The sequence below is a fragment of the Pithys albifrons genome, chromosome 1 (genome assembly GCF_047495875.1).
Source record: "Pithys albifrons albifrons isolate INPA30051 chromosome 1, PitAlb_v1, whole genome shotgun sequence".
Classification (NCBI taxonomy): Eukaryota; Metazoa; Chordata; class Aves; order Passeriformes; family Thamnophilidae; genus Pithys; species Pithys albifrons.
Window position 1 is genome coordinate 1,985,619 of NC_092458.1, and position 13,975 is coordinate 1,999,593.

Below are 13,975 nucleotides of genomic sequence, written 5' to 3' on the forward strand. Positions count from 1 at the left end.
CACTTTAGGATACTGCTTAGTGGTGAACATAAGGTGATGCTAGGTAGACAGTTGGACTTTGATTTTCAGGCACAATGATTCTATGAGTCTAAGAAAAGGCTTAGGGAAGAAACACGATCTTCTGAACCAGAATCTTCTCATCTCCTTTTTCCATTGGTGGAGATCAGGTATTGGTCTGCATGGGCCCATTGCTCTGGAGAACAAATACTGGGCTGTGTGTCATTGGTCTGACCTGATACTAACATGTTATGTTATGGAGTTCTCCATAGAACTATTCTGACATCTAGTTGTTTACAGGTCAGGGTAACATTGAGATGGAAGAGGTTTTACATGATTGCTAATGTATTATCGATTTTATTATTTTCTTCTTCCATCTATTTATTTGTTATTCTTTTGGATATGTTATTTTCCATGGCATCCTTTGGCACTGAATTCCAAAGGCCTCTTACCCAGTAAGTGCTGCTTTTTGAGGAATGGGTTATTTTTTCATTGTCACTGGTGGCTTAAATGATTCCCTTCAGTAAGTCTCTTAGGAGTGAAGGTCAACAATATATATTTTCTTATTCTCTTTGTAAATACATATTGAATATATGTTTATTCATCTTGCTCTTTTTCAAGCTATTTCCAGTTCTACCCTACCTTTTTCAAGTTGAGGGGTTGTCCATAGTATTAAAAAAAAGAAATTCTTATTTTCAACAATTGCATGGCATTACTCTCTCTTTTGCAATATGCTCTCAGTAATTCCAAACATTTGTTTTCTTTTCAGCTTCATATACTGAGTATTGAGGTTGTTTTCTTTATTCCATCTGTCTCTGACTGTAAAAGTGTTGATGGGTTTCAGGTGTTTCAACCTAACTTATTTCAACTCTATTATTTTCCTGGAAAGAAAAATCCATGTTACTTTACTGTGGGGAGTTTTTATTTGTCATATTTATTTTCGTTTAAATCAACACATACTAGTAGCAACCTCACCTCTATAAGTGGTACTGTGCCTACTCAAAATGCCCTTTAACACCAACTGTTAAACTTATCTCCCAGTTTCAGGTGTAGGACATTGCTTGGGGAATTGAATGGTCTCGTTTCTTCCGAAGCATGTCATATTTGGGTAATAAGAATTCAGTAGAAGACATAAAATAATATGAGCTTCTCAGGGAATGTTATGCTGCTATTCAATTTCTTACAGAAAAGAATTCTGTTACAGATTCAATGAAATTTGGGTTAGGGCAAGAGGAAATTTATCAAGAGGGCCATTCTTAGATATAGCTCATTTTGACCTATTGGTTAAACCCTGGTGATTCAAACACAAGCTGGAAGACTATGAAGAGCTTTCATATCACAATATAATATATTTCTGGGTTATTATACATAATTGAAATCCTCAGGATCCATCTTCTACTTCAGCTTAAAGCACAATCTTTGGAGCACATTGCTGTAATGTAGTCCCTGAGGCAACAGTGGCATGTTTATCCAAACAGGGATTGTTTTTGTGAAGATGAGAACAGCAAGGCTGTCTGACCTCTGTTGTAATGGTAATAGGAAATGTAACAAAAGGTACCACATTTTACAGCACAGGGAGAACAAAAGCAAGCAATCAGCAGGGAGAGGAGAATGATACACTGATAAAGAGTACTATAAAATTGAAAGGGTCTTAGGGAAAGTGATTTTGGAGGTCAGAATGTCAGAGGAAGCTTGTAGCATAGCAATACCTTTGTGTAAAAGCAGCCCAAATTGGATTCCCCAGGTATTCGCTATATATTGAAAGTATTTGACTCTTCTAGCAAGCAATGCACTTGCATGCTGAAGGAAAACAGCCTGGAGGTTTTTTAATTTTTTACTCCTAACCTTCCCCAAATAGGATTTTCTATAGCAAAGCATCTCAGAGTTAAAAACATTCTACTGAAGAGGAAAACAGTGCCATTAATGACTTTATAGAGAATTTTATAACTTGTAAAGCACATTCAATGAAAAAGTGGGGTTTTTTTATTTGAAACTTATGAGAGGCATAGCATAAACAGAAGTTTTGGTAATCTCCTGAGCTATAGAAGTATTAAAACCTCTATCAGATGTTTTAACATTCATTTGAAAATTAGAAAGTAGCTGAAGAATGGTAAATAAGAAACATTCTTTTGCTTAAGAATAAACTGTGATTATTTAATTTTCAAGTTTATGCTCCTTACTTCAGAGTAAGATCAATAGTCATGTAATAAGTATTTCATAATATCTTGATTTTCTTAAATTCTCTTTGCTTTAACAGATTTTCTGTACTGTTTATTTAAATTACTGCTAAGAGGATGTCTAGGATGAAGCATTGTACTTATTACTTTTAATAGCTTAGTTTAGAGCATCAAGTAAGACAATAAAATACACACTTGAAGTTGAAGGACTGAGATCTCATATTGCTAAGCCCATGTGAACCGTGGGCTATATTAAAGCAGGGTATCATCTTTCTGTACTTTATCTGTAAAGAAATAGAGAGATTAGAGTGGAGAAGACATTATATGGGTCTTCTGATAATTTAGATCCATAATTAACACATGATTTCCACTGAAAGAAAACCACCCTGAAATCATAGCAATCACAAAGATCCATGACATTTTGTTCTTATTAAAAGTATCCTTGACAACAATAATACAGAGAAAACATTACTGTTTCATATCTACTGTTTAAAGATTTGGATTAATGCAGCCCTTCCCATTTCTTCTAACCTATTTTTTTTTTCTTCAGTGTCTCAAGTTCTGTTCAGTTTCAGTTTCTGCTTGTACTTAGTTGTTTCTATGATTTGTTTGCTTTGATCCTTTGCTTCCAAGAGTTGTTAACTGGTGACTTTAAAAATTATTACTATCTCTAGAAAGTAAAGTAGCTTCACAAATCTCCAGGTGTAACACCTGACACTATCTCAGTGTCATTTAGGATCACTGAAGTAGCATTAAAGAAAGAGGTGTAACTAAAACCTTACTTCAAAACAAACTGCTTTAAAACAAGACTTAAATTTGTTTGCAAGACTTTATTTCCATAAAGTTGGTTCATCTTGGTGTTTATATGCAGTTTCTTCCCTTTTCTATATCCACTGCTCTACATTTGAAAGTATAAGGAGCAGCTGGCAGCACTTGGTCTGTTCAGCCTGGAGGGGACTGAGGGGAGACATCACTGTAGTTACAACTTCTTCATGAGGGGCAGAGGAGGGGCAGGCACTGAACTCAGCTCTGTGGGGACCAGGGACAGGACCAGAGGGAATAGCCAGAAGTTGTGTCAGGGAAGGTTTAGGTTGGATATTAGGAAAAGGTTCTTCCCCCAGAGAGTGGTTAGGCACAGGAACAGACTCCCCAGGGAAGTGGTGACAGCACCAAGCCTGACAGTATAGCATGTACTGACCTGTATTCTATGGCATATAGCCTGACTCTGTAGCATCTGATGGCTTCACCAAGCTTGATGTGATTGAGGACAGTGACTTTGGACTGGCAAACCTAAACTAAAAGTTGTATCTTATGTGAAAGATAGGTAAATATAAAGATGCTGCTGTAATTCCATTGCTCAGCAATAGTTTACATGGTAATTTAAAAATGCTTCAGATGAAATGAAGATTTTGTTTATGAAAATTTAGAGAATTTCTAAAGAGGCAAATATAAAGGAAGGATTAGTGATGGATCATTTTGGATCTATCAAAATACTTTGATTAGGCAAAACTAAACGACTTCCTGTTTGATTCTCCAGGGCATTCGCCTTTGAATAACTGATTTATTTATTTGTTTGTTTGTTTGTTTATTTATTCTTTCATTCTGTTTAGTAGCTTAAATCTGAGGCAGCATGGTAAGTTTAGCTGTCTGAGTACTTTTAGTAGATAACACAAGCTTTAAAAAAACACTAGTAGAAATTTTGAGCTCCAGGTCTAATATTAAGAAATGCAACTGGAGGACAAAACTTGAACAGGGAGAATATTTTATGCAGTTTTTAGATGTTGTCTTGGGTTGAGTTGGCAAAATGCCAACTGCCCAACACAGTATCAGAGTTTCACTCGCCCTGCCAAGAAAAGGGAGGAAAGGAAAAAAAAACAACAAACCAAAAACAAACACCTGGAAACAGATTTAAGCTTAAACTAACTATATTTCCACAGAAAAGAGAAAATTAAAGGAAACTAAAATATAACACACACACAAGTTAGAAATAACAAGAAATAACTTCCCACTCCCCAATGAACAGAAATTCCACCATTCTAACTACAAATCACTCCAGAGAACTCAGTCCCCAGAGAGAAAGACTTAAGCAGAAAGACTGAGAGCAAACATTTCACTTTCCTAAGATAACATGGTGGTAAGCCAGTGCTCTGGGCCTGGGCCTCCCCGTCCCTCCTGGGACAGCGTGATGGGTCCTGCTGGGACCACAGTTGGAAGCAACTGACCAGGCCACTCCCACACTGGCTCTTACCCTTTGAGATGATGTTGGAATATGGTATGGAATACCATCGGCTAGAAGAAGGCAGCTGTCAGCCAGCTCAGCCCAGCTCAAGCCAGCTGACGTTCCCAGGCCTAGTCTGAAATGTTAAGCCTAAATTTAGGCCTACCTAGCAAAACCTATAGCAGATGTTAAAGACAAATCTTAAAAACTCTTTGCTGAAATCAAAACTTTTCCAACAAGTTTGCAGTTCCCCCATCCATGAAATTGTAGAATATGTTATGTTGGAAGGGTCCCATCAGGATTATTGAGTCCAACTCCTGGTCCTGCAATGGACACCCCGAGAATTCCAGCATGTCTCTGAGAGTGTTGTCTAAACATTCTTGAACTCAGACAGGCTTGGTGCTGTGACCACTGCCCTGGGGAGCCTGTTCCCCTTGGAATGGATATATTTTTATTTGGCCTTCAGCTGTAACCTCGTGAAAATCCATTAATGCACAGGGCAGATGTTTCTGCCTGTTGTTTTCTTCCTGTATAGATTTTAATTGCTATTTCTTTGTTTTACAGTTTACATAAAGTTCTAATGGACCTGCAGAATCAGCAGCTGGCCCAGTTAGCTGACTGGCTGACCAAAACAGAGGACAGGACAAAGAAAATCGATTTGGAGCCCTTAGGTCCAGATCTGGAGGACCTAAAGCGTCAAGTAGAAGAGCATAAGGTATGCCATGATGTGCTTCCAAGGGCATAAAATCAAATTGAGTTTTTGACATTTTAAAAGCTCTACTCCTGCCATTAGAGCATGGCAAAATAATAAGGAGTCTTGGTTTAGTATTTATTGTTCTATACAGTTAACAAGCTTTTGTAGAGTCATTTTATCACAACTGAGTTTTATTGTCATATAAAAAAAAATTACTTCATTTTTATATATAAACAATATATTAGAATATGTGAGGCAACTGTAACATCGTTTCATTGCACAGTATAATAAGAATATATCAGATTTTTTAATACCTGTATTTTCTTCTTTTTATATGTCATTTTTTCCCCTTGCATGTTGTAGTGGTAATGATGCAGTACTCAGACTGCATAATCTTGTTAGGACTTCTAGGACTCTGAATATGTATTTGTACAGCACTGTAAAATAGACTACTTTCTAGCTGTAGAAAATACTTTTTGGTAATTTACTTCACAAAAAATAACAAACTCAGAAATGGGATGTAGCAGAGAGTTTGTCAATTGTTTTACCACGTTCTGTGAGGATAATTTTTTATTTGAAAAATTGAGAACTGAAAGGAGAGGGGCTATTTTGTGTAATAGCTATGTTTCATTTAGTGGATTAAATTTTTTTGCTTCATATTAATTTAAATTTTAAAATAAATTACTGTAGGTATCCATGGCACATGGTGAGGATGATGATAAAGAAACACAGAGGAAGATAGATGATTTGTGGGGTCATGGAGATTTAATGTGGTAACCTGCTAATGTTTCTTCATCAGTGGCCCAAAGCAGTTCATTTCCACTGTATCTTGAGAGACTTTAACACCTGATGCTTCATGGCCTCTGACAGTGCTAGTCCAGGTTTTGGAGAGCAGATCATCTTGAAAAATAATTTAAACTAAAATCAGCTTTTACAGTTCTTTTAAAACGAGGTCAAATGCTGCAAGACTTCATCATCCCCTTGTGTGTTAAAGATGATTTCTTTGCATTCTGATTGAGTGCTACCAGAGAAGAATACTAATTCTACAGCTCCTGCTCCTATTTGTGCTATCTCTGCTTGCCCTGTGAGGAGACAATGTATTTTAGTTTGTGGTTTTGCTAGCTAAGCACATATTGTGACATTAAATTGTCTTTTTTAAAAATAGACAGCAGGTAATTGTGAAATGGTAATTAGGGACAGAAACATGAAAGATTTTGAATACATGAGTACTAAGACCTAAGTAACTTTATTTCTATGCATTTTATGCTTGAATAGTAACATAAAATGTAATCCTTTTATTTAAGCAATGTCTTCATGCTGTTTTGTTTTTTTTAATACTGAGAAAAATGTATATTTTGCTTGTATTTGAAGACTCTGAGTGAAGGCATGCAGAAATCTCTCTCTTCCACATACTAGTTCTTCATTTCTGCTGTGTGTTAGTCAACACTTTTTATTTATGTATATTATTTTTCAAACATGTTTTCTGTGCAAGAGACAATTTAGGTAGAATGCTGGGAATAAAATGTTTTGAGTTTAATTTTAATTATATTTGTATTCATGTATTGTTTGTCTTATTCAGAAGTCAAAGAGCAACGTGTTTTGCATTCTTTCAGTTAATGTGAGGAAGTTTCATATAATTTTATTGTGTGTTATATACAGCAAAGCTGCATTCTGTAATAAGAGTTAAAGCAAGGGAATCTTATTATCACATTCATTGCTTCATTGCTAAATAAACAAAAAAGCCAAAATGAACACCCCTCATATATTCTGAATGTGCTGGTTTAAAGGTAAACCAGCAGGAGAAACAAACTCAACACAAAACAGATTATAAGTCAGAGTTACAATTTAATAAAACATATTAAAATAAATGCAATGATACAAAGGGAAATTGGTTTTAACCCCCAAACCCCAGAACTATAACCCAGCCCCTTAGGGCACAAACACAACTGTGTTCGTTAGCCCCTGTGCTGAGCCACACGTGCTTCCCCCTGAGTCAGAAGGGAAGAGAAAGGAAAGAAAAATCGGTTGTGCAGATAATGGTCGCAGTCCTGTTGAGGTTCTGGTTATCCTCTGGAGCCAACAAATGGTCCCAGAAGTCCCAAAACTCCAAGATTATATACCCTCTGGTTCAGGTAGGAATGCCTAGTACCTCCCCCAGGGTGAGGAGTTCCACAGTGGGTGATCTAACTCTGTGAGTGATGGGGGTGTTTTTGGACTCCTTGCTGGTCCATTAGCAGACCCCTCAGGCTGGGTGTGGAGATGTTAATGACTCGCTGGAGGGGAGTTATCACACCTCTTATCTCACAGGCTTCTTTAACACCCAGCTTGCCACGTGAGGGGTTGGGTGTGCCCTGGACAGGTGCTGCTAACGGTCCATTGTTAGCAGTTCATGAGAAATGACATGGAGGGTTTAGAGTACACAGCTTTGGTCACAGCCACACAGTGATAAACTAGTCCCAGTTGCTGAACTAGGACACTGAGTCTCACATGACTCTGGATGTACCAGAAACAGTATTTTGTGAATTCATAGGAGGAAGCAGAAGTTAGAAGTTGTAAAAGGCAATGATCATTTCAAATTAAACAGATTTCAACAACAATGATAGATTTGGTTTGTTAGCCTGTCTCTGTCTCCTCTTCAGCTTTCTAATTTTGACTTCCCCTCTTTACCTGTTCATTGGCAGCAACTTTTCACTCTAGTGATTTCATGTTATGTATCCCCATTTGACTTATGACTTCCTTACGTCTGATTTCTTTATTCTACCATTTTTCCTCAATGATGACACAAAATAATGGTGTTGAGTTCTTGTGACTAACACTGCAGTTTCTCTTCTGAGTCCCATAACTAAAAAAAACCAAAAGCAAACAACAACAACCAACCAAACCAAAAAATATTCAGTAATGTGTATTGGGTATCTTGATAGTACAGAAAATTTTGTCAATGGACTGAATTAGTGATGAACTCTAGAAGCTTTTATGTCATTAGAAAGGCACAGAGTTCTGGTGAGAAGTCTTGCATAGTTAATATCTTTTGGAAGAGCAGTTAAACATTTCAGTAAAGAATTATTGGTTTTTGCTGTAGTATTTTATGAATTTTTTTCTACAGTTGCAACTATCCCTTCCTTATAATTTTATACATGGAGGAAGCTACTTTTCAATAAAACTCGAGGAACTATTGAGGAGAATATTATATTGGAAATGTTATATTTAAGAAAAAGTATGCTTCAAATTGAACTGATTTCATTATTCCAAATTATTATTGTACGATTTATAGTTAATAGATTTTATAGTTCCATTAATTTTCTAAAAACATCTATGCTTTTTAATGCTAGGATTTTTAGTACTTCAAGTTAATTGAAAATGTAAAGTGAGATACTTCTTAAGTGTTCAAATATTAGGGATAGATTTGTCTTTGGTACTTGGATGGTGTAGGTGGGTATTTTTATTCAATTTGAACTACATTCATTTGGAATCATGAAAGGTGTTATCTAATGGATAAGAATTAAATGAACTGTGGAGTTTTATAAGTTTCTGTTGCTATCTCTGCATCAACATCTATATCCATCCTACATTTTAAGTCCCTGAGAATTTGCTTTCTCTCTATTGAGCTTAGGAGAACTTGTTAGAAATTTCTATCTGCATGACTTGAGTGTGCTGTAGCCTTGAGACAGCCCTTCGTAAACTCCTGTTTCAACAAGACCCAGAATACAAGCAATTTTCACCAATTAATTTCATGGTAAAAATAGACACTTGGGTTATAAAGAACATTCCTTTTCCTCAGGGTAAATTGAATCAGTCTAAGGATTAGATAATGACTCAACTTTCTGGTTCATCTGCTCCATGACTTCTCAAGTCTTTCACAGTGTGTGTGAGACTCCCACTTCTCAAGTGCCACCCGCTCCTGCACTTGCAGAGCATTGCTAACTCTCTTTTTGTTCTGGGATGCCATCTGTCAGATATCAACTAATCAGGAAATAAGAGTCACCTTGCCCCTTGCTGCAGACTTGCAGAGCAATGTATTTATTGTTGTATGGCTTAAAGAGAGGATTAAACCTGGGGGAAGTGAGCTGTGTTATACACTCTGATCCATGAGTGTTCTGCCTCCTCTTCCTTGATCAAGTGCTGGGCCATAAAATGTGGAGAAGTCTAAATTCAAGGGATGGCTCTAACAATTTGGAATGCTTCACAGTCCTTGAGAATTGTTTTATAGTCTAGCTCTCTGAAGCAAATGGTAATCACAGGCATGAAAGTCAGAAAAAGGATTCTTATATTGTCTCTTAGGGCTATGACCATGAAGGAATTAACTCTGAAATATGTGGTAAGAAATTTATGCCTTAAAACCAGAATAGTCTTTGAGTTCCTTTCCTCTTGCTTATAGCCACATTATACTTTATTTTTAATTTTCAAAGAAAAGTAAGGTGTTTGAACGATGAGTTTTAGAATACCTGACCTTATCTTCAGCAAGGGCTTACTCTTCATACCTGAGTTACTCTACTTTAAAAAGCAGCAGAAAACCATGACTTGGTGAAATTCAACATGGTTTGTAGTACAGGGAAGGTTTCTACTGTGACAGAAGAATATGTGGTCAGCCATATTATTTTTCAGACTGCAGCAATCATGCTACATATGTACTATATCCTAGGACACACTCAACTGAAGTGTTACTATAATCTTGGAGTTTGGTACTTTTGGTTTTTAATATACTAATATAAAGCTGAACCTATTTAACAAAATATAGGAAAAGAAATTGAGTATTGCTTTCTCTGTGGTTTGAATTTTCAGTACCAAAAATTCTTTAGCTCCTTCCATTTCTGTTGCTTGTCCTCTTGCTGGGCCTTAGCAATGGAGGGAGAAAATAGGTCTGACTGCTCAGTTCCCTGGTGCCACAGCTGAACTGGGATTGATTGTTTTTAGCAAACTGTAGCCAAGTAGGGATTCCACCTTCCATGGCAAGTGAGATAGAAAAAAGGAAAGGGCAAGGAAGTTTTTCCTCAGACGTGCAGAAATCATGAAGTGCCTTTATTTCTTGCTAAGTTTCCTGATTCTGAATAAGTGACACCGGAGTTCTGCATGAGTTTCCTAATGTGAGTCATCTCCTAAGCAGTTTTCTGCTGTTTAAGTAATGTTGTAGGAGTGCCAAGGTGACCTTAGTGTATGGCTGTGTAATGAAATCATGTAATTTGAAATATTTTTACAATTTTTGAAAAATAAGAATATTTAAATATATGAAGTTCAAAGTCTAATCCAGTGACTATGTAAAATCTGCAGGCTATTGGGGTGTGTGTGTATATATATATATATATATATATATATATATATACACACTGCACAAATATCTGTAAGTCAGCTACATAAACTCAAGAAATGCTTTCTCAAGCCAAATTTTTAATCTGAAATATTGTATCAAGAATTAGGACTTGTGAGTGAGTAACTGAGCTCTAATGTTTTCATAGCTGGTTAGTTATGCAAGTTAATCAAGCAGTGGACTCCAAGCACACAGTATTTTCTTACTTTGGAACACATTTTCTAACACATACACTTTAATTACAGGCATTCCAAGAAGATCTGGAACAGGAACAAGTCAAAGTGAATTCTTTAACCCATATGGTGGTGGTGGTGGATGAAAACAGTGGAGACAGAGCTACTGCTGCACTGGAAGAGCAACTTCAGGTAATGACTAAATGGCCATGCTGGTCCCTAAAAATAGGAAATTTTAAAAATAAGCAAACCCAAATGTGAATGTATGCACCATCATAATTTTTAAACAAATAATCATTATCAAGAAATATTAACATTGTGCTGTTTTTTCTAAAACACTTTTTTTGGGAAAGTCATAATTTATTTCCCATTATTTCTCTCATGGACATGTTGAAGGGAATCATCTCAACCAGTCCTTAGTTTTGTCTGTCTGCTTCAGTGTATATCCTTTTCAGTACATGTGTTTTTTACAGTGGTTTATCATTTAGGATTCTTATGAGGAGATTTTCCAGAGTACTAGAATTGGGAGAAGTTGGCAGCAACATCTCTGCAGTCCAAGCCTATTCAAGCTGCACTTTGGCCCAAAGCCAATCAAGACAGAAAACCTTCCATATATTTTATTTTCTAAATACAATTAATTGAGTATCTCTAAAAGAATGACGTGTTGGAGATATATTTGTGATAAAGCTAGCAGACAAGATATTCTAAAAGTTTGTCAAATATAAACTTGCTTATAATAAAAATGTAGTATTTCACTTGCATCCTTAACAAGTTGCTCTTACTTTGTTATTTTTGTTTCAACTCTCTTACTATAACTTCTGAATGATATTAAATGGATAATTAATGTTAAAATACATTGAAGGAGGATTCTCTTATATTAGTGGTCAAATCTCCAGGGTCACTGCTCAAGAAGAAATGCTGTACTACAATCAAGATTCCTTCTATTTTTCTCTCTCATGAGAAAGTGCTTTTATTTTTTGTGATTACCCAGGAAAATAAAAAGTTTGTGGGTTTTGAATCATTAAACCCCAAGGCTTCTCTAGAGAAAATATCAATACATTCAGCCAGAAGGTATAGCTGTAGCACAGACAGAAACCTGTGTGCTATCTTGAACCTGGCTAATTTGGGTACCAATACCAGTAAATCAGTAATTGGCTTGGAATGTAGAGTAGGTAATAAATGTTCAGCTGAATTGCTGAGCACTGCCACTTCAAAAATAAGTCTGTATTTTTACTGCAACTTCTTAGTTACTCAAGAAGCACAACCCAGCCAAGGTAACAATGCAACTGCTGCTGATCCATAATTCCTTTAAACTTCATCATAAGTGTCAGAACTGGGGTGTACCTGCTCGAGGTACTCTTAAACTTCCAGAATTTCTTGCCAGCTTCTTGTGTACTGTTCAGTGGAATAAAGCAGAACCCTTGCAAGAACATGGCTCCAGAAGCAAAGTGAAATGTGTAAAATGTCTTGAATGGAAGGGGCAGGGGCGGGAGGGGTGGGGAGAGAAATACAAAAATGAACGGCAAAAAGTTCAGCCCAGGTGGTATTGTGTGTTGGCAAACAATATGTTCTTGCATAGAGGCCAGTAGTAAAGCATGAGAAAGAAAAAAAAGAATTTTGGTGATATTGGATGTTTATAACACTTCATGAATTAGCTGTACAAATGAGAATTTTTAATAGTGGGAAAAACAAATGAAGAGTTGATGGATTATTAGACATTTCACAACTTCAGAAAGATATCTGAAGACCTAAGGGCCCATCAGGTGGAACAGCTGCATCCCCTATTATTGCAGTGCTTGCAAAAGTACCATTATTATCCTGTGCGACATCTGTGGCTGACCTGTATTGGAATACAACCCAAAACAGACATTACTCAATACCTTAAAGAAACTTAATGAATTATGAGTGTAAATGGAACACAATGGAAATACACCATCTGTAATAGTGGAGAAGGCACCTGATACTGGGGTAAAGTGTGCCCAATTATAAATGTTTTGAAAAAAGTTTATTCCTTGAAAGATGCTACAAAAAATTCCTGAGGCCCCTCACCCTACGGCACAGGTCTCCTCTGAGCAGAGCATGTAACAGTCCACCTGCTTTCTGCTCCCTCCTTGAATCACACTGTCTTCCAGAAGAATCTGAAAGAAAAGCTCAATAATCTCATTGCTCTGGAAGTCAAAGAATGTGTAGCAAGATGGTACATGTTAATAAAACCTAAATACAGATATAAAGTTGTGGGGTTTGGAGCATTAGGGAGGTGTGGAAACTTTCATACTTCAATGCCCAGGAGAACTGACTTACCATAGACCACCTACTATCCCAGCAAAATGTTACACCTCTTTTTTGTGTACATAAACTGTTTGGATTTTTTTTTCATATGCTTACAATCAGAATATATGCACAGGAGATAGAATGTGTTGGCAGGCACAACCATTAGAACATTTGACAAAAAACACAATGAAGCAAAGTTAAAAGCTTGATTATGTATCTGTCAGTCTCACTTCTAAAAGTATAATGAAACAAGAGCATGCACTGTAAGACCAAAGAGGTAAGACTGGCTCACTGAGACACTGGTCAGGATCAGACTTGGAAGAAAGTGAACAGTTATTTCCATGTAATAGAATTTTCCAAGCAGGTGCAATTAAGTTATAGCTTTCTTTTTGAGTTGGTGATTTCTGAAGTATTTTCATATATTTAAATATCTATGTATATATTGTTTATTTTTGGAAAATGTTTTAAATCCTAAAGGGAACTTTTAGATATTTTAATTCTCAAAAAGGATGACAAGAACCTATGTTGATTTCAGATGAATGGTGTAGAGGTTCTTAAGATTTGTTTCATATGCAAGAAAATAAATCTATTTAAGAGGCAGTTAATAGCATAGAAGCCAGAAGTGTCCCCTGAAATAAATTATCCATAGAAAATTTAACCTTGCTTGGAAAAATAAAAGTAAACCCAGTTGCATGACTTCTCTTACAAACAGCTGTCACCCTGAGGTACTTTGAGAGACTACAGCTATTCTGAGTGAGGGTGAATATTAAAACTACTTTTACAATATATTGCTTGCTTAATGTATCAGTATGTGAATTTTAAGAGGTTCTGTTTATGCTACTACTGAGAACTGACTATTTACACTTAAAACTCTAAGACCATAATTAAACTTAATCCAACGACTTCCCAAGGCTCAAATCTATATTTAGTACTGCATAATCAAAGTACTGTACTAGCAAATCTGTTGCTGTAATGTGACTCATTTCCACAGGAAAAATGTGGGAAATTATCTTCAGCCCAGAGAAATGTTGCTGGATAACATACAGAAGCCACGAATGCAGGGAGATTTTTTCCCCCCTAATTATACCCAGCAGACAGCAGGTCCCTTGAGGACTCTTGTGGACCAGCTCAAATTAGAGGCTT

At 36.4% G+C, this 13,975-nt stretch overlaps 1 protein-coding gene across 9 annotated transcripts in view; it reads left to right on the forward strand.

Moving 5' to 3' along the window:
- DMD (dystrophin) overlaps positions 1–13,975 on the forward strand; it is a 1,187,916-nt gene that overhangs the window by 374,348 nt on the left and 799,593 nt on the right. For all 9 annotated transcript variants that reach the window (XM_071568723.1, XM_071569521.1, XM_071566241.1 and 6 more), the window contains exons 11-12: positions 4,957–5,107; positions 10,634–10,753. In XM_071568723.1, coding sequence (XP_071424824.1) covers positions 4,957–5,107; positions 10,634–10,753 — 271 coding nt within the window. The remainder of the gene's footprint in view (positions 1–4,956; positions 5,108–10,633; positions 10,754–13,975) is intronic.